The following is a 25,164-nucleotide window of genomic DNA, read 5'->3' as shown; positions in this document are numbered from 1 at the left end:
ATAATTAAACATGAAGCTTGAGTTGGGGTAAGTCCTTCCAAGAAAAAAGGGAGACAGAATGACAGGTGTACTGGGGCAGAAGGCTTGTAGGCCTTTCTTAGAAGATCTTGGCTAAGCTGAGTTCTTGCAGATGAGAAAGTCAGTCATATGAAGAACCAGAAGAAAGAAGATTCAGCAGCAGATCCCAGAGTCTTGAGGCAGAACTGAGTTTACCATGTTCATGGAACAGCTAGAAGGAGGCTGGTGTATTTCACAGGTCGGGGTGGGGGGTGGGGTGGTAGCGGAGGTTTTTTTTTTGGACAGGCAGAGTGGACAGTGAGAGAGAGAGAGAGACAGAGAGAAAGGTCTTCCTTTGCCGTTGGTTCACCCCACAATGGCCGCCGCAGCCGGCGCCGGGCCACAGCAGAGAGCTGGCCTGGAAGAGGGGCAACCAGGACAGAATCTGGCGCCCCAACCAGGACTAGAACCCGGTGTGCCAGCACCGCAGGCGGAGGATTAGCCCAGTGAGTCGCGGCACTGGCCGGTAGTGGAGGTTTTAAATGTTGAGATTGGACTGGGAGGCCAGACGAGGTCTCCTACCTGGAAATCCATTGGAATAAGCCATTGGAGGGTGTAATCAGGGGAGAAAGGTGACCTGAGTACTTGATCATAGTGGTTGCTAAGTGCAGAATGAATGAATAACAGGGTCCCCAGGGTAGAAGCAGGAAGGCTGCCAGCAGGTTATGCAGAAGCCAGGTGAGGGTGATGATGTCCTGGACTAGTCTCAGGGAAACGGATTGACCTAAACTGTTTTTTGCTCTTGAGGCTAAGAAAAGGGGAGAAGCATTCTTTAACAGTTGTGATGTCTATCACTAAGAATAATTATTTAAAATATGACTGTGAATGGGTTTAACTTGGACTATTACTATCCTCTCTTGCCAGCAACAATTAAATCTCTTTTCACCCATTAAATAATCGCAAATTGCTTAGTTTTTACCTTTAGTGTTTATTTTAATTACTAAAGTGTTCCCTTTTAGACATAGTGTGTGTTTAAGATAAACTTACCTACCTTTGAAAGTAAAGAGCAATCCAAAAGGTATACCACATATAAGAATTTTTAACATAGTAGTTTGCAGTATCTCTGGCACATTTTTGTTAGTTCATGTTGATTCCATGGTAGAATAAAGTTAAAATTTAAAATATTACTCTTGATCTGAGAGGGAAGGCAGAGGGGAATGGAGCTGAAGAGGGTCCTGTATCTGAGACTGAGCTGTGGAGCACTCTAGGCTATGGGAGTCTACTGCCAGTTCCCTCCCAAACCAAAAAACACCTCAGCTGCTCAGCAGGAATAGGGAATTGGGGGAGCGAAGGAGGAACACCTCAAAGTAAATACACAAAAAGGTGGCATCAAGGGGACCATCCAGTGCTCACCTCTTTTCCTATTTTTTAAATTGAGGAAAGAGACATTATATTTCAGGACTTTTCAGATATGATTCTAGTTACTAGCTGAGAGTTCACCCTGACAGTAAGTAGACAATGCTCTCCATACCAGAGGAGAAAAATTTGAATTACTGATGATACTGTAGAGCAATATTTAATAACATAGGAAGATGCTCACGATTAGTGACATAGTATAAACAAGAAGCAGATTGCAAACAAGATGTGCAGTATAATTATATTTTTGCTTTTAAATGTATATGTGTGTGCACATAATATTTTGTAAAAACAGTTGGAAACATACTCCAAAATGTTAACAGAGCTTATCTCAGTAATGGACTTTTGACTAATATGTATGAATATACTTCAAATATATACTTAATATATTTTAATATGCACACATATTTCTTGGCATTTTTTGTAAATGGTTTTTTAATAATAAGAAGCAAAACCAGAGTTTTAAAGTGAAAAAAAATGCTGTCATATCTTCTTTTAAAAAACTATTTTATTTTCTAAAGTTCTAGTCCATTGGAAAAAATGTCTCCCTGAGACACCTATATCATAATTAACTCTTACATTTTATTTCTTAAGTTGGGTCAGCATTTCATTCATAATAATCTCCAGACACAGCCATTTTCAAAAAAGTAATGCTTCCTGCTTTGGCAAAAACTCGTGTTCCCCCATCTCCCCTACAGCTTGCCAACTGCTCTGCCCTATCACCCTGTATGGCAGGAACCTCAGAGATGAACACAGGAGTTTTACACAACATGATCGGAGAAGTGCACTACCCTATATCATCCAGACTGGCATGGGACAACCCACTTTTTGGACTATATGAGAGCAATTGACTTATAGTGAATTGAGTCTCATGAACTCCGGCAGAGCACTGGGGATAGGAAGTCTACAGAAATGCAAAATGCAGAGCTAACCTAACCAGCAACCACAAAGCAGAGGAAGTGCAGTCATGTGTTCAGGCTGAACGTCTCCATGGAGACTGCCAATGGTTTGCATCATTATTTATCATCTGGGTCTCAAGTTACTTTATTACCACAAGAGAGGAAAAAAAGAGCCATGCACTCAACTTGTGCCAGCTTCAGAGACAACCATATATACTTTAACCCATTTCTTGTCCCACACTGTGAACACTGCTATTCACTACTACTGCAAAATTAGAGTAGGAAACTGAGAAAAGAATGAGACACATTTTCCTGCTGGAAGGCTGACAGGCCCTGGGTCACCCTACAGACTAAGATGCTCTCCCTCATCCTGTCCAGCCCCTTCTAACTCTCCAGGACACAACCATCCATGCCCATTTCAAGATGATGCCAGGCTTCTTGGAGGATTCATTTTTTTGTTTTTTAAAGAAGGACATCCTTCCATTTTCCCTCCAATGTTTATGTATAACATCACACTGTAAATGCTAAACATAGTCTCACTAATAGGAAAAAGAAATACATTGGTGCTTACCAGCTTGGGACAGACCAGCTCTTCATGCAACCTATTTCATAAAAGGAGAGTAAAATGGCTCGAGTGAATGTGTTTCAATGGTGGGAAACATGGATGTGGTCATGTAAAACAATCTCTTTAAACCAGAATTAATCATAACCCACCCTTTTTGCACTTAAGGAATAACACATGGTTCTTAAAGGGTGATGATAATGTTTTCAGTAAAGAAATTGTATCTGATAGAACTATACTGTCATGTGTTAAAGTTTGTGTGTGTATACCATATTTTAATGGAGTAGAATAGTAGCTTATAGACATTTTGTATAAAAGTTTTAAAAACAACAACAAAACCAAACTAGCGGCTGGTGTTGTGGCACAGTGGGTTACACCCCACCAGGAACACCAGCATCCAATATGAGTACCAGTCACAGCAGAAGATAGCAGAAGTACTTGGGCCTCTGCCACCAACCATTGTGTCCATTTGGGGAGTGAACCAGTGGGTGGAAAATTTCTCTTTTTGTCTCTCCCTCTCTTTCTGTAACTCTGCCTTTCAAATAAATAAATAAGTCTTAAAAAAAAAAAAAGACATACTACCCTGAGGTCTTTCATATGCATTGTCTTACTCAGTTGTCACAATATTCTTTGATCATGGCATGGTTATTCCTACTTCACAGAGATGGATCTAGGCTCCTGCTTAGGATCATATGGCTCATGTGTCAGAAGGCTCAGATCTGTGCTTAGGTCTTTTAGTTTATATAAGCTGAATACAACGCTGATGTAGAATATTAGTCAAGTGATTTTTTTCCCTTTTATTCATCTCCTAGAGCTAGAGCTTGTTGGAGAGAGTGTCCTGCTATCATCTTTATCTGGGATATTATATAATTTAGGTAAAACTAGGAATGTAGTAGCAGTCTTAGATCATGATGAAGAGAGGAAGAAATCATTCCTGTTACCCAACTGTGTGACTGCAGTGACAATGAAGAACACCCCATTTACAATGACTCAGCATGTGAACTTCCTAGAGCTACCAAGAGAAGTAGAAATGTGAACACAGCCTGCGCTCCAAAATTCTGTATCAGCCTTTCAATGTTACTTTCTACAATCCAATCGAATTTACCAGCCCTTTCCAGTCTTCTACAGATGAGAAAACTGAAGCCTACAGATCAAGTGATCTTCAAAGTCCCAGGGTTAGCTGGTGGCAGAGGTGGGACGGACTAGAACCCAGGTGTTCTAATTGCCAACCCCATGCTCTTGCCTAATACGTGTTACAGGTGATGGTGACAGAATCACAATGACAGCTGCCATTGACTGGATGCTTACTCAGGTAGTAGTGAGTGTCTTACATGAATGATTTTAACCTTCAAAATCACAAACCTACAAGGTAGATGAAGAAAGAGATGCTCATAATTAAGCACATTCACCAAGAGCCCACTGAAGGTAAGTAACAGAGCTGCGATGAAGGTCAGATCTCTGTGACGCTAAAGCTACATGTGTGTATTAAATCACCTTTTACTTCCCACCAGGTTTGGGGAAAACTGCAGTGATTAAATATGAATAGCTGATATTTCTGCTTATTGTTACAGTTTATGCCACATATCTTAGTGATTTTAACAGAAATAAATTTCAACAAAAAGTTGACACATTTATCTGCCCTGTCTTGCTTCTTTGATGCTAATTCCTAGGTTTTTCAGGAGAGTGAAAAACCTTACTGTTTCTAAATCTATTTTGGGAAGACAAATATGTGCTGAATTAAGGAAAAAACCCATTATCCAAGCATAAATAAAATATGCTAGTTTTTAAATAAAGAAATTACAGCCTCCCACATTTGGAGCATCAGGTATGCCAGGTAATGCTTAGGTATTCGGATGTAGCACCTGTTTATGGATTGTGATGCAAGCAAGGTAGATGAGGAGCGTCACAAGCCTCTGAGTTTGCACTATTCATTTCCGTTTGTATTTTCAGTGTTCCCCAGATTTTTTTCACCTGTTGATGCTAAGAACACAGTTCTTAAGAATTTGTGTTAGGGCCGGCGCCGCGGCTCACTAGGCTAATCCTCCACCTAGCGGCGCCGGCACATGGGGTTGTAGTCCTGGTCGGGGCGCCAGATTCTATCCCAGTTGCCCCTCTTCCAGGCCAGCCCTCTGCTGTGGCCAGGGAGTGCAGTGGAGGATGGCCCAGGTGCTTGGGCCCTGCACCCCATGGGAGACCAGGAAAAGCACCTGGCTCCTGGCTCCTGCCATCGGATCAGCGCGGTGCGCCGGCCGCAGCGCGCCGGCCACAGCAGCCATTGGAGGGTGAACCAACGGCAAAGGAAGACCTTTCTCTCTCTCTCTCTCTCTCACTGTCCACTCTGCCTGTCAAAAAAAAAAAAAAAAAAAAAAAAAAAAAAAAAAAAAAAAGAATTTGTGTTAGGGGCCAGCGCTGTGGCACAGCAGGTAAAGCCTCTGCCTGCAGTGCCAGCATCCCATTTGAGCGCTGGTTCGAGTCCTGGCTGCTCCACTTCCTATCCAGCTCTCTGCTATGGCCTGGGAAAGCAGTGGAAGATGGCCCAAGTCCTTGGGCCCCTGCACCTGTATGGGAGACCTGGAAGAAGCTCCTGGTTCCTGGCTTCAGATTGGCATAGCTCTGGCCATTGCGGCCAACTGGGGAGTGAACCAGCAGATGGAATAATCTCCCTCTCTCTCTCTGCCTCTCCTTCTTGCTCTCTGTGTAACTCTGACTTTCAAATAAATAAATAAATCTTTTAAAAAAGAAAAGATATAGTTTAGGGGCTGGTATTGTGGGGTAGTAGGCTAAGTCTCCACCTGCAGAACTGGTCCCATATGGGTGCCAGTTTGAGTTCTGGCTGCTCCTCTTCCAATTCAGCTCTCTGCTTGTGGTCTGGGAAGATTGCCCAATGCTTGGGTCCCTGCATCTGTGTGGGAGACTTGGAAGAAGCTCCTGGCTCCTGGCTTCAGATCAGCCTAGCTCCAGCTGTTGCGGCCATTTGGGGGGTGAACCAGCTGATGGAAGACCTTTCTCTTTGTCTCTCCCTCAATCTGTCTGTAGCTCTACCTCTCAAATAAATAAATAAAATCTTAAAAAAGAGTTATAGTCTTAAGCAGTATAGAATACATTCATGATTTAGTATTTTTTACAAACCATAATGGTAGCTTTTAATGAAGGGATTCTAAGTAGTTATTAACATAAACTTAAAACTTGAACATCTGGAAACATCTAGATTTGAGCCACAATCATAAGCCACAAGTAGGATGACCAATGTTGCTTTACTTATGTGAGCAAATGCATTAATTTTGCGTGTGTTTTATAGTTGAAGGTAGGGGTGGATTTGCCCTTTTTATGGGAGACCTGGGAGATTGCCCTTCAACCCTTCCTGTAGAAAAGTAATCAGAGAAAAACTCACTCTACAAACTTCTTCCACTCTCCCAACCTTTTAACATAAAGTAGTAATTAGTCAATATGTAATAAATTACGGTCACTCGTAGAAATGTAATTTTCTGTTTTACCTGGGAAGAGCAGTAATTTTCCCCCATTTCTCCACACAGAATCTTCTAGGGCCATTGCTCCCTCGGAGAGAAGCAAATCCTTCATAGGGAATGCTGGATGTACCGGTAACAAACTATCAAGCCAAGAAAACAGAAAGGAGCTGGTGAAACCAGAGACCGGCAGGCAGGGAACCATGGCATCACATGGGTGCAGAGCGCCTCAGGAAGAGCAGGTGGGAAAGTTCGGAAGACAGAATTTTTTGGGTGTGGGATAACCATACACAGGAATTCTGACAATCAGCCAGAATGAAATACTAAAAAAGAACAATGCATTATAAAGGGAAAGTTATGGAAGCTTTCTAGAAAATAAGGGGTCCTATGAGCTCAGAAGCTAACCCAGGCATAGTTCCTACTATAGATGAATAAAGTGGTTATCAATTAACTAAGTCTATTAGCATCAGCCCCTGACCAACTCAGGGTTAATTACAAAGAAACAGAATTTCTAGGCCTGCACATTTGAAGTTCAGATCCTTAACCTAAAGGAGCTAATATGCAGTCTGCTTGTAAGGCTGTGCCCGAGCATGCAAGAGCCCGCCTCATGTCTGACAGCTCCTCAGCAGCAACCAAGCGGCAATTACCAGGGTGCCTATAAACAGCACAACAAAATAAAGACTTGCCAAGTGGTCTTGAATGTCATTGTTTTCTCAAATTTGTGGCAAGTTCAAAAAAGAAAAAGAATTCATTGTCAAGGAACTGGGTCCCTGCTCAAAGTGTTGAAGATCATCTTTTTGCTGCTAGGGATGTGGGCCTCTGGGATATCCTGCAGGCCTCTTGCCTGAGGGACCAAACTGCCCTGATGGCAGACGTTGTTCCTGGGATCCTGGTACTTACAGCTCTCGTGAAATGCTCTGACTCAGCTGGGCATGTTCTGCATAGGGACGCAGACACACAGCCCTGCAGAGAAGTCTGGAGCATTTCTAGATAAACATGGTATGTTTGTATGGACAATATTTAGCAATTATTAAAAATGTTGGGGCCAACATTGTTGTGCAGTTGGTTAAGCCCCTGCTTGTGACACTGACATCCCCTAGTAGAGCATGGATTAGAATCCCAGCTGCTGCGCCTCTGATCCAGTTCCCTGCTAATGCACCTGGAAAGCAGTGGAGGATGGCCCAGGTACTTGGGCCCCTGCCATCTGGATGGAATTCCAGGTTCCTGGCTTCAGGCTGGCCCAGCCCCAGCTGTTATGGCCATTTGGGAATTGAACCAGCACTCTTTCAAATAAATAAAATAGATCTTTAAAAACATACATTTCCAACAATAATCATACTGATTCAATATACAGATTTACTAGTGACATCTTACCTGTAACAACCTTAGTCGTTGTTCATTGTTGAATCTTTCCACTGCAGCCCAGAACCACCGAATTACAATATGATTGTCATGATATCCTATCAAACCAATCATGAAAGTCCATATTACTTTGATTATTTTATCCTAAGCCACCAAGATTAGCAACAAAAGACACAACCCCCAGACATAGACCATCACCTTGAATTCTTTAAACGTTGTCAGTGAATTAAGACTAAGGATAATCAAAAGATAAACAAAAACAAAACTAAATGAAACCAACATTTAGTGGTGACTAAATGAAACTAATGGCAAGAATGACAATAAATGAGTTGTTTGAACCAAATCATTTCTGAAAATTCTAATTGCTGTTACTGGAAATGCTTAACTCTTTTGATCAGCCACATAAAAAGTAATTTTCAAGTACCACTGCGCCTAACACAGCACTAAGCTTGAAGATACAGTGGCAAAGAAAATGGACCCTCACAGGGTTTCTAATGGAGGACAGACATATTTATCAAATAATTTATACAAATAAATATATAATTGGAAGCACATATATTTTAAAATCAAATTACTTTTGTGATGATTTACAAATAAAAAGCAAAATATCCTTTAATTCTTTCAACTAAAAATATCATAGTCATCAACTAAATTTTAAACTTTAGTAGAATTTAATAAAGTATTGGAAGTATCATTTATAGGATAGAGGAAGGCAGTGCTTGTGAATTCCAAACCTTTCAGTGAAAAAAAATTTAGAGAGAAGGCTGACAAGGATGATGGTACAATTAGTGATTCAAACCAATTAATAGACCTATTTTATGTACACAAGAACTGCTTTAATTCTGAGTCAATAGTTCCAAAAGAAGGTGAGTAGAAATCATTTTATTTCAGTAGCTGTAGAATCCGGGAGGACTCTCTCTCCCCATTTACCATTTCACTAGAGTTGCATGATCTTCTTTTAGAAAAGAGAGAGACCCTAGTGAAGGGTAAACAAAACTGGATTGAACCTAGTCACACCAGGGTCTGTGTGGAGCCTTTGATAAAGAACAGTTCTCTGGCACTGAGCAAACAGTTTTCTCATCTGTACAATAAATGCAGTGGCTCTTTGTAGCTTTGAAGTTTTCTGGCCTCATGAATCAGTCCTTCTTCTGCTCCTCCTTTGCTTTCCTGGTGCCAAGCCTTTTGGAGGAGGAGAAGTGCATGTGTCTCCTCATATTCTCCACACACAGCTGTGGTATGGACAAATGGCAAGTGGCCGCACAGCCACCTCCTCCGTCAGTGCCAGCTAGTTGAGTTAGCAAATATGGAAGCTGAGTATCTCATCCCTTCTCTGCCCTCTCCCAGGGATTTCATTTGAAAAGATTTATAATAACCATAGAGATAGATCCTTGACTAGTCAGATACAGTAAATACAATTTATACTGTGTAAATATAAAAATAGCCACTTTGATGAACTTCATTGCTATTAGAATATCCTGGAGAACAAGCTAACAGTCATTATTGTAAAAATCTGAGCTATGTTGCATGCCAGAGAAAGTATATTTTAGTTAGTAAAAATAGTCTGGTGAACACAATTGTAACCAGCACCATATATGGGTTATACATAGGGCCAATTGGAAAGACTTAGTTCAGCCACTGAACTTCAGAAATAGCAGCAATGGAAACTGCAATTTAATACAGTCTTTCAAAGAAAATGGGCAAACAAGTTAGCCATGGCAAAAGGACAGGAAAGAAGAGTTAAGCTCAGGCAAAACCAAAAGCAATTTACCAAATGTTAACACATTTTTTTTTCTCAAAACATGTCTTTCCCCCAATATCTGTCTCAAGTACATATAATTGGAAAATGGGTCTGCTAATTTATTAATTTGGTGACTATATTTTTTTACTACTGCTCAGCTTGCTGAATTTTAAGAACCCTGTGTTACTCCATTCAAGTGTTTCAACTGTGAATGACAACTAGTAAGTAGAACTGCAGAAAAACTGTGCTGATTAGGAAGCTCAAAGGGCGTGCCTCTTTGAGTTTTAAAATGAAAATGAAATAGGTGGAGTTTGACCAGCTGGCTATTAGCTCCCCAGTGCGTCACTAACAACACCATAAAGTAATTAATTACTGTTCCTCTGGTCACATTTCCAACCATTAAGAGTTATGACATCCTCAGATGGTGTGTAAACAGTCCTTCCCCCATCTGACAGATGAGGTAACTAGGAAAAGAAGGGAATGTACCTTGCCCAAAGTCTCAAGGGAGACTGCATCAGTCCTATGATTAGAGGGCAAGTGCTTTTGCCTCTCCTATGTTCAGATCAGCACGCAGAACCATACCTTCCTTTAATTTGAAACTTAAAATCCAATGTCTATAAACCAAATTTCACCTCCTCTATATTCCGTGTTGTTTCTCCAGTCACTTAGGTCTATTTCAGCTGTGCCTGCGATGACCAATTCTAGTTCTCTCGCATCAAAAACAGACACCAGTCTGGCATCCACCACCTGTGGAATAATAAGAATATGGGGGTATGGCTTAAGCACCTGGGAAAAATTAAGTCTCATCAGAAAAAGGAGGTTTCAGAGATTTTCAGGAATAATATGGATGTTCCTGTATAGGCACTTGGGAATTTTTTTTAGGATAAAGTTGATAAGACTTCACTCAACAGGATTTTGGTTTCATAATTAATACAGTTTCTTTTTCTCTTTTGAAAAGGAGTTAGAAAAAGTCACATGGAATACATGTAATAGCTCATTCTGACTCTCAGATAAGATTTCATATATCAAACACGTGGTTTGATTAAACATATCTAAGCATAAGTAAGGAGTATGACTTAAATATTATTAGTGGCCATAAACCATCACATGTTCTTTGAATTTGGGTCATAGTATGTTATTTCAGTGACTCATGTCACAAGTACATTAAGCTTTTTTGTGCTCTTGAAACATAAAAGAAAAAATATTGGATTTTTAAAATTAAAAGAAAATAGGTAAATGCAACAGAAGACAAAATGGAATTGTTCCACGCCGTACAGGGAGCCTCAGCACCACTTATATGAGACTGATAGCTATCTTTACCTCATAGAAGCCACGCACTAGGCTCTCTGTTTGTTGTACAACACCCCTTTCAATCCTCCACTTCACCATCCTCTCGATGTATTCCTTCTTGTTCTTCTCTGTCACTGGGATATTGGCACCCCCTGGCTTTAATTCTCGTTCAGTAATCTGAAATTAAAAAAAATAATAAACAAAACAAAAAAACAGGAGGACTGACCAAGGAGGAATGCTCTTGATGTCATAAGAACACTGATACCAAAGAGCTGACCTGTCCCTATCCTGCCCCTACATTGCATAAGCAGGCAGGGAGGCTCTACACAGACAGCACATGTAGGCACAGCACTCACTTAAGACTGGGCATTGGGCTGATGTTTGAGAAACTCAGTGGTTAAAAAATATGCTTTTCAAGTTCTAAATCCTAACAAAGTAAATCTTTTAAGATGTAAATGAATTCATTTCAGACACTAGCCCATTATTAGAAGTAAACATTATTAGAATGTTTAAAAAAGCCATTTCACAAATTCCTCTAAGGTTAAGAATCCAGAATGTCCAAATAGCCAATATCTAAGTAAAGGTTTACTTTAATGAAGCATAGTCATTCTCAAGTGAATGTTAATTGAAAATTTCATTTTTAAAACACATGAAATACAGCAATTCAGCCAAATATTAATGCCTAAATAAGACTATTACTTATGAGATACTATATGGTGGGGGGTATCTTTCATCTGCTGGTTCACTCCTCAAATACTTGCAACAGTGGGGACTCGACCAAAGCAAGGAGCCAGGAACTCCATCCAGGTCTCCCATGTGGAGGCAGGAACTCAAGTTCTTATGCTATCAGCTGCTGCCTCCATGGCTCACTAGGAGAAAGCTGAATCAGAAGTGGAGCAGCTGGGACTCAATCCCATGCACCCCATATGGGATGTGAGCATCTCAAGCACTGTCTTAATCCACAGCATCATAAAGTTCGTCGGGAAAGAAGTCTTTTAACCTACCCTTCTGTCAACATCAAAACAACAACAACAACAACAATAACAACAACAACAACATATTCTCTGTTTTTAAGGCTCCTCCAAAGTATGGTTTTTATTGCTTCAGCCTTAATACAATCAATTTTGATACTTAAATCTGAAACAGAGTTAACTACAAGTAGTGATTAAATAACTTAATATTCAACTCTGGGATAGCACAAACATTTAAACACTGTATTCTATCCAAGCATATGTTCAAATATTTGTGGATATTTTAGTTGACAGTAAAAGAGAGTTTGCTTATAACATACAAAGAGTTACTATAATTGGTAAAAGAGAACATCTTCATCTGCAATTAGCATTAGAATAATCTTTGTAACCAAGATTACCATCACATTGTATGATCTTGGGTTTAAATCAGCCAAGAGTTACAAATGTATAAGCATCTTTACTGACCAATAACCTTCAATTACCATACTCAGACAGCAGGTGTGCACATGTACAGACCTGCCCAAAAACTTCTTCATTCACAGTGAACGTGAGGTCCAGGATGTCATGGATGTCATTGTCTTTCATCCACTGCAGGCTCTGATGGAACTCTTCATCAAGGTATTCCAGATCACTCAGGTCACACAGACTAGGATAACAAATGGATAGAGACAAATGCATGAGGCTACGAGGAAAGAATCAAAGAATTAAAGGCAAGAACACCACCAAACAAATAGGCAGTGATTCCTGGAAAGTTCTTAGTCAAGTTCAGTAACCAAACCTGTGAAATAATTTTGAAATTTGGTGTATGTTAGAAAACCCTGGACATATAAAAATGCCTTAGGACTTACTCTGTCCTCTGTTTCACAGACATAGATCTGGAGGAACAGAATGTCAGTCAACACACATCCACAGTTAACACCAGATCAGGAACCGGATAGAACTCGAGTTGACAACTTGGGTCCAATATTTCTTTTGGCTGCATTACATTACCATAAAATTTTGTTTTCCTCATTTGAAATTATTTCTATATTCCTGCAATATTATACTTTTTTATTTAAAAAATTAAATTTTGTGATGTATATTCCTATATATCCCCTTTTCCTCCATGGTTCTTTTTCTTGTGCTTCTGAAAACAGTAAGCCACAGAATTTCTTTACAATTATAATGGCTTTCCATATTTCTACATTTTGCTTCATTGCATAGAGAGGATCTGCATGAGGTAGAGCAAGTATCATGGTCCTGTTGTAAGGTAGCAGTAATTAATTTGCTACAGTAGTTTTGAAATATTCTTCCCTCTCAGCCCAATTTGAAAGACATTTTGTGCGAGTCAGTATAAATGTTTATCGACATCTTAATGGCTATGTGATGAGCAGTCACTGTGCCCAGGAGCTACTGGTCTAGTTGGGGAAATGGACACACAAACAGATAGTTGTTACGGTAGTCTTTTTTATCTGTAGTTTCACTTTCCATGGTTTCAGCTACCTGTGTTCAACCATGGTCTGAAGATTTTTACTAGAAAATTCCAGGAATAAACAATTCACAAGTTTTAAATAACTTTTATTATAGTAAGTTGTTTTAATTTTGTCTATTTATTACTTATTGTTGTTAATCTCTCACTGGGTCTAATATGTTAAACTTTACCATAGGTATGTACAGGAGAAAATGTAGACTATACATAGTTCAGTACCACCTGCCATTTCAGGAATCCACTGGGAGTCTTGAAATGTATTTCCCTGAGGATAAGGAGGACTACTGTATAAACTGGTGTGTGATAATATGCAGTAGGTAATTTTTAAAATTATGTAATATTAAAAGCATATGCTACACATCAATTTTTAAAAGATTAGGTAGGTTCAGGTAGCTGTCAGAGCAAATGAGGGAGATCTGCTTTGATTTGGAGATTCAGGAAAAGCTTTCTAGAGCAGATAACATCTACATTAAAATTTTCAAGATGTTTAGAAGTTAGAGAGTCCAAAGCGAACAAATGAAGGAGAAGGGGGAAAGCAGGAGCAAGTAACATGAACTGCACACAAAGGCATGGAGTGTCAAGATACTCCCAGCTTAAGAGAACTTACCACAAGGCAGAATTTCCAGAGCACAAGGCTAGAAAGTCAGCTGGGAGCAGGTCATGAGTATCACGCTAAGGAATTGGTGATTCAGAACTATTACAAGGCCTGGAGAAGGCATGACAGATCTGATGTGAGGTGTGAGTCCTCTGGAGACTCAGTGTAGAGGTTTGTGGAGCACTGAGACGGAGCTGGTGGTTATCATTAGAAGGCGGAGAATAGTTAACAGACCACTATGGTAATTTGGCCAAAATTACACAAGGGGTCTAGTTAGGGGAGACTATCAATGGTGGAGAGAAGAAGAAGAAAATGAGGTTTGGGAGGCACAGGTGCAGAAATTAATGGTTTTATTGGGGGTTAAGTATAAAGAAAGATATCTAAAATTGGGGTGGCAAATGAAATCAGGTTGAAAACTGACGTTGCTTAATTGCCAGTCTTGACTGTCTGTAAGTTGAAACTATTTCTGAGGCAACAATGAGTTCTGTGGGAAAAAGTCCCCTGTGTGATTTTCGAACTAGATCATGGGAATGAGATCAGAAGGGAAGAGTAGAGCATGTACCGAGTGTTGGCCATCCCTGTTTAAGGACAACTTCCAATTTCTGAGTAGAGTGGAGAGTGTGGGTCCCACTTTATTGCAACTTGAGCACAGGAGAGAAGGTACATATTTTTAGGTTATGGTGAATTCAAGGTTTAGTTTTAACCATGTTGATTCTGAGGTCCCTGTGAGATATACAAGTGAAGGTATTCAGTGAACTGCTGACCATGTGAGCCTACATCCCAAGAGAGAGAGCAGGACTGAGGGACAGATCTGGGAGTCAACAGATGAAGCAGGAGAAGAATTTCTCCCACGACAGCGTATCAAGTGGGCAAAGCAGGAGCCACAAATGGACACTTCTGGAACACCCAGGTTTCAGGGCAAGGCGAGGAAAGGCCCTACAAGGAGAGCTGGGAGGGCACAGTGGTCTGGAGGCCAGGGGGAGGAAAGTCCCAAGAAAGAAAAGGGCAGGGGCAGTGCTCAGTGGTATCAGAAGCAGCAGAGTGGTCTGATACCACGTCCACAAAGTATTCTTTACACGCCTCCATGTGTTACAGGTATAAAGAAGCCAGGCTACTGTGCATTGAGGGTATGAAGTTGAGGCAAGTGAAAGCACTTGGCAAAGACCACTCATTCAGAAAGCATCAAAGAGATCAGAGACAAGTCAATGAAATGGGAAAATACAAAGTGGACCAGAGAGAGGGAGAGAACGGTGGCCATTACCCAGAGCTGTATGTGCTAAGGCACTGAAAGAAAGGAAGGCAAATGTCTTCCTCTTGACCCCAGGAAGGACCCATAGCAACATTCTGTTTGCTTTCATGTTAAGTCTAAACTTGCATTTTACAGGAAGCAAGTCCATGACCTCAGTGAGGGAATCAGCTGGATAGAATCACGCAGTAATTCAGGGCTCTCCCATTACAAGTTTGAGCTACTACCTTACAGACAGTTTCCTTCTCCTGTTCAGCCTTGTAAATGACTAGGTACTGATTACAGGCCAGACGTGGTTTGCTCTACATTTACAATCATTGCAATCTTTCATTATGATAACAATGAAGAAAAAGTTCTGTGAATGTCAAATTTTCAGCTCCCACCATAAATTACTATTTTGCATATAGAGTCCTCAGGAAAAGTATGACACTGTCCATTCTTAACAAATAAAAAATTAAACACAAACAAAACCAAGAATGAAAATTTGAACAGAGTAGATAGCTGAAAGTTTGCATAAAGCAAAATATAAAATGCATCTCATAATGAATGGGGGCTGTGAGTCACTAAGACTTACCCACAACTATTCTATTAATAATCAGCATTAAGACCACAAGAATTTCAGTGCTGTGTCTGAAGCATAATTGTTTTGAAGAAACATGTGTTGCAACAAACGAGAATAAATTATTGGGTAGAGAGCAAAACTAAGATGTTAGGGCTAGATAGGAATAAAGGGTCAAACGCAGGAAAAACAGTAACCATGAAATTGTATTAATTTCTAAAATCTAAAGCATTATGAAGTTATTGACAACAGGTTTGAGATAGTGAGCCAATAAACAAAGACTCTGACAGAAGATTCTTTCATATAAATACTACATTTTTGTATGCAAATTATATAAGCAAGAAAACTACTCTTACATTCTGAGAAGAGCCTTATAAAAGGGCCGTGTGAAGAAGGCATCCAACAAATACTGGTGTATTAGTGCAAGACCAAGGATCCTACCACTGAACCGGAACCTGCAGAGGAAACACATGAGACAGCTTACACGTCATGGGACAGTTTCTAAATGGTTCTATTTGCTTTCTACAATGCCTTCCAACTCTAACCACCTAAGTTTGTTCACGATTAACTTCCTACTAGGTCCATGAGAGTTTGTGTGCACTATAGGCTGTACCTGAATTAGGCCCATAATTCATATCTACTTGTTAAAGAAATCTGTGTCACTCTGATAAACACTGTTCCACATTTACCTTGTGCCAATAATGTCTACTAAGTAACACCCCACATTGCCAACTGAATCTCCCACTAGCATTTCAATGAAATTTCCCCAAACCTCTTCCAAGAGATGTTGACACAATGAGATCAGAAGAGATAAGGAAAATGTTTCCTGCTAGTTTGTGTGCGTGAATATTAGCTGAACTGCTCAAACACAAACCCAGCAGCAATTCTCTCATGAGGAAGAGCGCAGTCTCAGACTAGGAAAGCTCCATCCCTGTTCTCTCTGAAACTCCGCTCCTGAGGATAACTGTCACCATTCAAGAATTATGCATATGGACATTTGCAGGGATTTTCCTCGTGGGACATTCTGTTCCCTGTACTTTCGAGACTCACTTCTATTCTGAATCACTCTGGAAACTTTATGAAATATATCTGTTTTGACTGATTTCGCTGCCTGAGATGTACACTTATTTTCTTTTTCAAAGGTATTCAAGTTTCTAACTCTTTGAAAGCCTAATGCCTTCCAAAAGAGTAAATCTGTATGGAGACTCATATTCTCCGTTTGTAATTTTAGTATTAGGCAGCTGTTTTAAGATTAATGTCCAGCAGCTTTGCTTCTCTTTATTTCCACTTAATTCTGGCACAACTGTATTAGCCACAGTTAGGACTTCAAATCATAGCTAAACAGAAGTTAATTTGAAAAATAAGGCCTAAAAGTCAATGCCTTTCAAACATCAATATTAAGCTCATGTCTCAAAGAACTTTTTTGCGTGAGTCCTACTCATGTTACTTTGTTTATATCAGTGGATTTGACCAGGCACAAGGTAATAGGAGTTATGCAAATATTTAAAGTCTATAAATGCATGGATTTAAAAAGATGTAAGGATGTTTGGAAGGGGCACAATTTGAGATTTTCAGAATAAATAATCTCCAGCTGGGAACCTTAGCTAAATCAGGTTTCCTTGATGATTTTGTATGAGCAATTGGTTAAAACTTTAAATGGCTTCTACAGAGAATGGCCAGTGCTCGTGACTTCCCACTCCTGCTGTTCCTCCAGGTCACCCCACCTCCCCAGACCTCACTGCTACACTGGCAGCCAGACTCACGCCCTCCTGCTGCCCCGCCCAGTGACAGCCACTTCCCCACTGGGCAGCTGCAGAATCTTCCTGACTGCTGGGTGAGGCCCTCCCCCTTTTCACTCCAATCTGGGCTTGGCAACCATAGACAGCCACAGGTGAGGAGAGGGATTTAGGGCTCTCACTGGAAACCTATCATCATCTGTAACTTTCTTCCAGTGGGGAAAATCTTTTGAATTCTGCCCAGCTTACCTAAGAGTGCCTTTATGGAACATAATCTATTCCTAGCTTGCAGCCTGTTTGTATATTTAAATTTGATATCAAAAACAAAATTGAAATGAGGTATTTAACTGAAGACATGATTTTGTTCAAGGAAAAACACCTTAAAAGAAATCTGGCTTCCTATGGGGGGTGCAGTATCATAGATAATCAACTAAAGAAACTGTTGCAGAAAGACTTACCATTCATGGTGATTGTCTACAAAAGCAGACATGGGACTTATTTGTACTGTGTATGTGTCATTTGCTGAATATTCAAATAAGCCATAATATGGGTTAAAGAGTTCTCTGGATACCAGGAAGAAAAATTCCCTGGAAGGTCCACTGTAATCTAGCCTGTAAAAATGACAAACAGAATAATCAGTTATTTTTTTTCCTAGATATTGGGTACATTTTCTCCAGACATCAACTTTTTATACAATGTTAACTACAAGTCTAATTGTCCACATATCAAGGCTGCCCAAAACAAACTGAAAGACTATGGTTCCTGATTCAATCAAGTCTTGAACCAGAAGGGTGATGCATAGCCCAAACTAAGCTCCACATCAGAGAATACATATAACAGGCAAATGTCCTATTGATTTGTATGTGTATGCATAAAAGGCAGATCTTTTCAATGTCTGGAGTGAAGTTCTGGGGGATGGGAATACAATGGGAAAGCTTTATTAAACAGAGAAAAACCAGAGGAAATCAGCTGTGTACTCATGAGACATGACGTCCTCATGGATGTCTGAAACAGTTTTAAGTGGGGGAAGAGACTTCTGTGAGCTGGAGAGAGACCATTACAGACTCAAGACTCCTGAGGGAAATCATATGTAAAAAAAAATGGAATGATAGGATGCAAGTAAAAATTCTAAATACCAAGGAAAATTAGAAACAAGAAAGTTGAGGTGTCTAAAGCTTCCCAAGGAAGGAATTTGGAGAACAGGCTGAGATCGCAGCACCCGGACATCAGGGTAAATTTGACTGCATTTAACAAAGACATCAGGGTCAAAGTAAAACATAAGGAAAGATTGAAGTACGTTTAAGAATGACAAATGGCTGAAAGCAAAAAATGCAATAAACAGGAGTTCATTATAAGGCAATGTGATACGCTGAAATTAAACATACGAAGTACATCCATGATAAGCATGTGCACATCTAATGCAGTGTACACATCAGGGGAGGAACTCTGAGGGAAAATGAAGGCAACTGATTAAAAGATATTACTGTAAGACTTTTTTCCTTTACTCTTTCTTTCTCTTTTTTTTTGAATTTCTTCTCTGGGCATTGCTGTACTTTTTTTTTTTTTTTTTAAATGAAACAACCCAGTGATGGGACTGTGATAGAGAAAATGATCCAGTGACAGGTAGAAGTAGCAATTGGGATGCTAGCAAGAAAAATACATAAAAATGGCTTTTATATGTCTTACTTGAGAGTTTAATAGACTTTACATAAAACAATGTTCTACTACTCACATACTAATTTCCTCATTTTTGCCATGTGTGAAAATACTATTATTTACTTAATATCTTTCATTAAACCAGCTTTAAGTTGATTTGCATTTTCAGTATGGCTTTGGCTTGCATAGCACTTGTGACACATTGATGTGCTATTTTTCTAATATACATTAAAAGAAATACATAAATGTTAAAATAAAAACAATCAATTTTCATAGTGGCTGAAATCTTTTCACACATTTCAGTGGTATCAACACACCCAGACAGCACTGACAGGAAGCCTACGAGTGCAGAAAAATGCAAACACAGCAGACTCTTGGGAGGAAAGGGGCCTTAAGGTGGCAGACGTCATGGACGCTCTGTGGGGAGGCTGGACGCAGCATGCCAAACAGGTGGCCACAGAATGGGTGACACCATCCTCAGGTTACCCTGAAGACTCTCAAGGCGGAACTCAGGCTGCCTGCAGGTGCAGGAGTGCACAGCCCAGCCCTGGTCATGCCAGGACGCAGGCAGCCTCACTGAGAACAGGCAGCCCACAGGAGTGCTCTTCACATTCTCAGAGTCTTGCTGTCTCTGAGGGCTGACTACATTCTGAGTGCTAATCTACATCCTCAGCACAGGAAACTTCTCCCGAAGTCACTGTGCACAGGGAATCCAAGTTGAGCAGGTAGCATATCCCTGGCCTCTGCCCGCTCCCATCCCTTTGCTCATTCCTGTATGTTCATTGCCCTCCGCCCTCTTTCCAGGCAGGATGAGGGGTGGGAAGTCCCTTGCTTCCTCCGTGGCATCTAAGACTGATCACAACACTTGAACTGTGCTCATGTCAGCAGGGCTTAGAAACTCCTGGCCATGCTTCCCCACTAACGGGGCTAAAATTACCCTGCCTCTCAGGGCAGCCACTTTACTTTGTTGACTGCTAATGAGCGAGTCATCAGCTGAAGCTAAACTTTTCCCTCACACTGCTTTAACCAGGGACTCCCCACTCCTGTCTGCATGTAGCTTTGCTTTTTAAGACCAACATACTAGACTTATACTTCTCCCCTCTAACTTTGGGGGATTTAGTCCCCTGTGTCTTTCCAGAAACAGAGAATCCTGGTGCTCACCAGTATCTTAGAAGACATTTGTCCATCCCCTTGTTTTACAGAGAAGACAAAAGTTGTAGGAAATCGCTTGCTGACATCAAACCAGTGGAAGAACCAGGCCTTGTGGCCTTGAGGCAGGTGTCCTGATCCCAAGTTTAATGCCAGTTACTCCTTTCAACTTTCCTTCCCTTCAGAAAGTCTTAATGTTCATTATGACTGAAAAAAGCATTGCTAATACAGCAGAGTTTAGGCAAACTATGGCTTGTGGGCCAGACACGCCCCATCGTCTGGTTTTATAAATAAAGTGTTATTGGAACACAGCTGTGCCCCTTTATGCTCTCTCTAGAGCTGCTTTCTTGCTACAATGGCTGAGTTGAGTAGGTGCCACAGGACACAGACGGCTGGCAAAGACTAACGTATTTGCTATCTGGACCCGTACAGAAACAGTCTGCCAGCCCTTGTTAAACAAGACAGGACATGGAGGGAAATGTTACCTGATTAAAACACTAGCTTACTACAAACCCTCTTCCGTACAGAAGATTCCTTTGAGGAAACATAAAATGGCTATGCTCTCCCAGGGTGTACAGCACTTCAGGGAGGGGTCGCAACTACTCCTAAGTGTGAGACGAGGTGAGCAGCTGTCTGCCTTGGGCACTGCTCGACTCCAGCTTCCAGGCACAAGTGAGGCCTGTGACAGACAAGGGGTCACAGACAGCTGGAGCATGAGGCAAATAAATACTTCCGGAGTCAGTTTTTTTTACAGAGCGACAACTGGTATAAGTCATGTGGGTTACTTGCTTAAAATTAAACTGTGGCATTCAGTTAAAACGTGCATTTCCCCTGCGCTATAACTGAGGGTTTTACTACTACTGCACTCAGTAGAGTGATCGGTCCATGTGTCTGCTCCGCTACACACACATTAGGCTGTACTTGCTCTGAAGGCAGGCACTATATCTTACTCATTTTGGTATTCTAAGTCCTTTGCCTACCTGATAACAGACAGGGTTCCATATATATTAGTCAGTTGATGAGTGGAATTCTCCAGTGTGCTCTAAAGAAAATCAGCATCGTCTACACTGTTACTTGTCATTTAGCAGAAGGAATAAACTTGCGCAAGTTACCATGAGGTGGTATACTGATTCAATGACATGGAAAGGTTATGCTAGACTTAAAAGACAACTTGAAAATGGTGCCAGAATTTCACAAGTGAATTATGCTTAGAACATTTTGTGTGTGTAGTAGCTTTAATTACGGTAAAGTTTAATAAAGCCACAAAAACAGACCTCATTGATCAGTCCCTTCTCTATGAGGATAAGACATATTCCCTTAGGCATTAAACTGAAAAACAAAACTTTTTTTTTTTCCTTAGAACAAAGCTAATATTCTCTCAAGGAGGAAATGTGTCTTCAGCTGGTCAGGTTTTATCTGCTGTTCTTAACTCTGGAGCCACAGACGGAGTCACTGTAAAACTAAGACACCCTTTAAATGTTGCTCTGTTTACAATCTGAAACTCAGAACTGCATATCTGAGAGCAAACTGTAGATTACTATATATATATGTGTGTGTGTGTGTATATGTCTAGTTAATTCAATAAAACATGTCACAGCAGGGTACATGCCGCATGTACTTCCTGTAATGTCTTAGCAACCCCCTTCCATATAAATAGTTAATATGACTCATATCACAGGGATGATTTGTTACATTCCTGTTTTGCCAGTTAGGTTGGTTCCACAGCTAAAGACTTGGCACAGAAATACAGAAACCGGACAACGGGTGTGTAGCCACACAACAGCTGCATCAGAGGACATTTCTGAATAAGCACAGATGTCTTTTGGGTGGCCATGTAGTTTGGAAATCCAAGTGCTGATGAGGCATTTCAAACACTGTCACATTGCTGGGCTGGCTCACCACGCACATTGTCAGTGTCACTCAAGCTCTGTTAAAATCATGGATTGCACTCTGCCATTCTTTATTTCCAACTAAGAATTAAGGACAGCGAATTATTCCAATGGAAGTAAACTGCAAAATGAAAGAAGATGATGCCCTAGGAAGTCCACCATCGTCATTTCCTGCAAGCTAGCTCAGGCACACATGGCCCATGGACATCCTGATCCTCCCTCAGACATTTATAGCAGCAAGGCCTTGGTTCTTGAGTCACTTAGGAAGGCCTGGCAGCTGAGCAGGGGATTTTGATATAATCAACAAACCTTATACCTGGTGATGCCAAGGCAAAGCCTAGATAGAGACGCACCCTTATTTTAGTGTATTCTTATGATGTTTCTCTTTGGAAGAAGACAAGCAGCACATAAAGTTTAACTTGAAGCTTCACAGATGTCTGAGGAACAAATGGTTAATTAAGCTCAGGACCCCAAACAACTTCTAGTGCAGATCTGACTAGTTAGACATGAGAAGAAGACACAGAGGAGAACTGTTTCAGATCTCATCCTTTCTTCTGCCTGTCTCAGGAGAGAGATTACACAGGAGGTGCAGCAGAAAGAAAGAACAGAAAGTTTTTTTTTTAGTTTTTGACAGGCAGAATGGACAGTGAAGAGAGAGACAGAGAGAAAGGTCTTCCTTTGCCGTTGGTTCACCCTTCAATGGCTGCCACAGCCGGCGCGCTGCGACCGGCACACTGTGCTGATCCGAAGGCAGGAGCCAGGTACTTATCCTGGTCTCCCATGGGGTGCAGGGCCCAAGCACTTGGGCCATCCTCCAGTGCACTCCCGGGTGACAGCAGAGAGCTGGCCTGGAAGAGGGGCAACCGGGACAGAATCCGGTGCCCCGACCGGGACTAGAACCTGGTGTGCCAGCGCCACTAGGCGGAGGATTAGCCTAGTGAGCCACAGCACCGGCCAAGAACAGAAAGTTCTTAAACCCCCAAACCAAAACCATTTCCATATATCTCTTCCCTCATCTAAGTGTGACTTTGCAGATGATTGATGTCATATTGATGGCACCTCACACACAATGAACTCATTCTTTCCTAACAAAAAGGTGCCTTTTACAGGTTTAGCCATGAAGAAAAAAGTGCTGGAACAATCTCAATGTAAACATCTTCTCTTTCTCCAGCCTATTCTTTCTTTACTGTCTGGGGTCCTAAGAAGTTAATGGCTCAGGATGTCTTATCAGAACACATTAGTCTACGTAGCTAACACTGACATCAAATAACCTTCAGTTGTTGGAACTTTTAATTTAAAAAATAATATTCTACTGGAGAATATGTAGTATTTCACTGGTCCCTCTGTAGAAGAACAACTTCTAGGCAGACTGAAGCTCAACAGAAATAAGCAGCACTCAGAGTAGCTGACTCAGTTTCCAGCCACTCCACCACTGCCAACCTCTCCTCTCCTCAGCCTTGCAAGGGGAGATAACCACATCAAGTTGAGGAGAAATTTTAATAAATAGAACAAAATGCCCCAATGAAATCACTAATCACAAGACAATATACAGATACTATCTACCTTTTGTAAAAAGTCAAGCACAACATGAAGTATGAATGAGAAATAATAATCGTCAACTAAAGTATTTAATAGGTTCTAGGATTATTTTCATAATTTAAGAAATTAATTTCAATTTTATTTAGTTTTTAGTAGATTCAAGGTGTTTTGTAGATACAGTTCTAAGAACGTAAAGTATTCCCTTCCTTCCACTCTCCCTCCCACCATCTTTCTTTTTCCCTTTCCTTTTTTTTTTTTTTTTTTTTTTGTAATTTTCAATTGCATATAGGCATATAGGCATCTCCAATATTCTGGGATTAATTGTACCTCATAGGGAATTGATAGTCATCCTATAAATTTCTGACTCTAAATTTTCCTGTAATTCCTCTTGACCCTACTCTTATATTTCAAGGAAACATTTACATGTCACATTTCAGAAATATGCAAAGAAACACCTTAGAGCAGAACTGATGTCTCTCTGTGGGGAGCAACTGGGAGCAACTCGGACTAGACTAAGTTACTGGAATTAAGACTTATTCTATGCATCTGCTCTCCCACAATATGGCACTGAGAAGGGAGTAACAACTTCTATGCAGCTGCGTCTTGCCAGCTTGAATGATGACCTGCAGGAGCTGATCCTGCTCCTGATTGCAGGAGAGCAGCGTACTCGGCGTGTGGGTAGCAGAGTTGGGATTGGTGGAAGAGGACTATAAAGGAGGAGAGAGACAACATGCACCAGGAACATCTAAGGGGAACATCTGAGGGAACATCTATCTGAAGGAACACCTGTGCAGCCCCCGAGAGAGCCGGCCGGTGGTGTGCCGCTCCCCCGCGGAAGTGGGGAAAAGTGGCCAGGGGGAACCGCCCTTCCACGGAGGTGGAAGGGTTGGTAGCCAACCCGGGAAGAACCAGCAGCAAACCTGGGGAGGGCCGAGCAGACAAAAGAACAGTGCAGGGTCCTGTGTCGTTCCTCCATGAAGAGGGGGAGCGACATAATGGTGCCGTGACTCGGATAGGAAACTTAGGAGGGAAGAAACGGGAAGAAGTGGGAAAATACCGGAGAGAGAGACTAGCAAAGAGCCTAGGGAAAAGCCGGACGAAAAGGTGCCGGAAGAAGCTATTGAAAGCCTAGGCATAGACTCGGATATGGACTACGGGGGGAAGCTGGGAGAAATCTTTAAGGTCGAAAGCGAAAGTGAAAGCTAGAACAAACAGACTCGGATGCGGACTGTGGGGAGAAGCCAGGAGAAATGAGGGAGGAATATTGTTGGAAGAAAAGTTAGGAAACATACCGGGTAGAGAAAAATATGTTAGGGAGGATGAAGCTGCGGGGGCAGGCCGAGGCGGAGACGTAAGCCAGCTTGGAATTCTTCAAGTCAGCCAGGGGAGCAAAAGGCGAAAATCTGGAACCAGAGGCAGAGACGTGGGCCGCCAGGTTGGAATTCGCCAGGTTAGTCCGGGGAACTTGGACTGAATGCTAGTGGCGGAGACGTGAGCTACGCTGTGTGATTCGCGGAAGCCGCCACGTGCAGAGAGAGCATGGGGCGTGAATAGATAGGGAACGCGGGGCTGGCGCGAGGCCTTGGTGGGGGTGCGAAGGGCGTGGAGACCGAGGAGTGTGCGCGCGA

The 25,164-nt window shown here is 41.3% G+C and overlaps 1 protein-coding gene and 1 long non-coding RNA gene across 14 annotated transcripts in view; one reads left to right on the top strand and one right to left on the bottom strand.

Moving 5' to 3' along the window:
* The window catches only part of LOC103348804 (uncharacterized), a 46,059-nt gene extending 35,118 nt beyond the window's left edge, over positions 1-10,941 (top strand). The window contains exons 4-5 of one of the 3 annotated variants that reach the window (XR_007920619.2): positions 3,687-4,299; positions 6,408-10,941. This is a non-coding gene — a long non-coding RNA (uncharacterized lncRNA). Of the gene's footprint in view, positions 1-2,111; positions 4,300-6,407 lie in introns of all 3 variants that reach the window. The other 2 variants (XR_007920618.2, XR_517106.4) reach the window with 2 other exon arrangements.
* The window catches only part of HECW2 (HECT, C2 and WW domain containing E3 ubiquitin protein ligase 2), a 445,235-nt gene that overhangs the window by 14,962 nt on the left and 405,109 nt on the right, over positions 1-25,164 (bottom strand). For all 11 annotated transcript variants that reach the window (XM_051849334.2, XM_051849331.2, XM_051849332.2 and 8 more), the window contains 7 exons: positions 17,762-17,914; positions 15,924-16,022; positions 12,216-12,345; positions 10,759-10,905; positions 10,071-10,185; positions 7,713-7,798; positions 6,369-6,481 (listed from right to left, as the gene is read on the bottom strand). In XM_051849334.2, the coding sequence (XP_051705294.1) occupies positions 6,369-6,481; positions 7,713-7,798; positions 10,071-10,185; positions 10,759-10,905; positions 12,216-12,345; positions 15,924-16,022; positions 17,762-17,914 (843 nt within the window). The remainder of the gene's footprint in view (positions 1-6,368; positions 6,482-7,712; positions 7,799-10,070; positions 10,186-10,758; positions 10,906-12,215; positions 12,346-15,923; positions 16,023-17,761; positions 17,915-25,164) is intronic.

This window comes from Oryctolagus cuniculus, chromosome 3 (genome assembly GCF_964237555.1).
Source record: "Oryctolagus cuniculus chromosome 3, mOryCun1.1, whole genome shotgun sequence".
NCBI classification, from domain to species: Eukaryota; Metazoa; Chordata; class Mammalia; order Lagomorpha; family Leporidae; genus Oryctolagus; species Oryctolagus cuniculus.
This window is presented reverse-complemented; position numbering and strand designations above follow the sequence as displayed.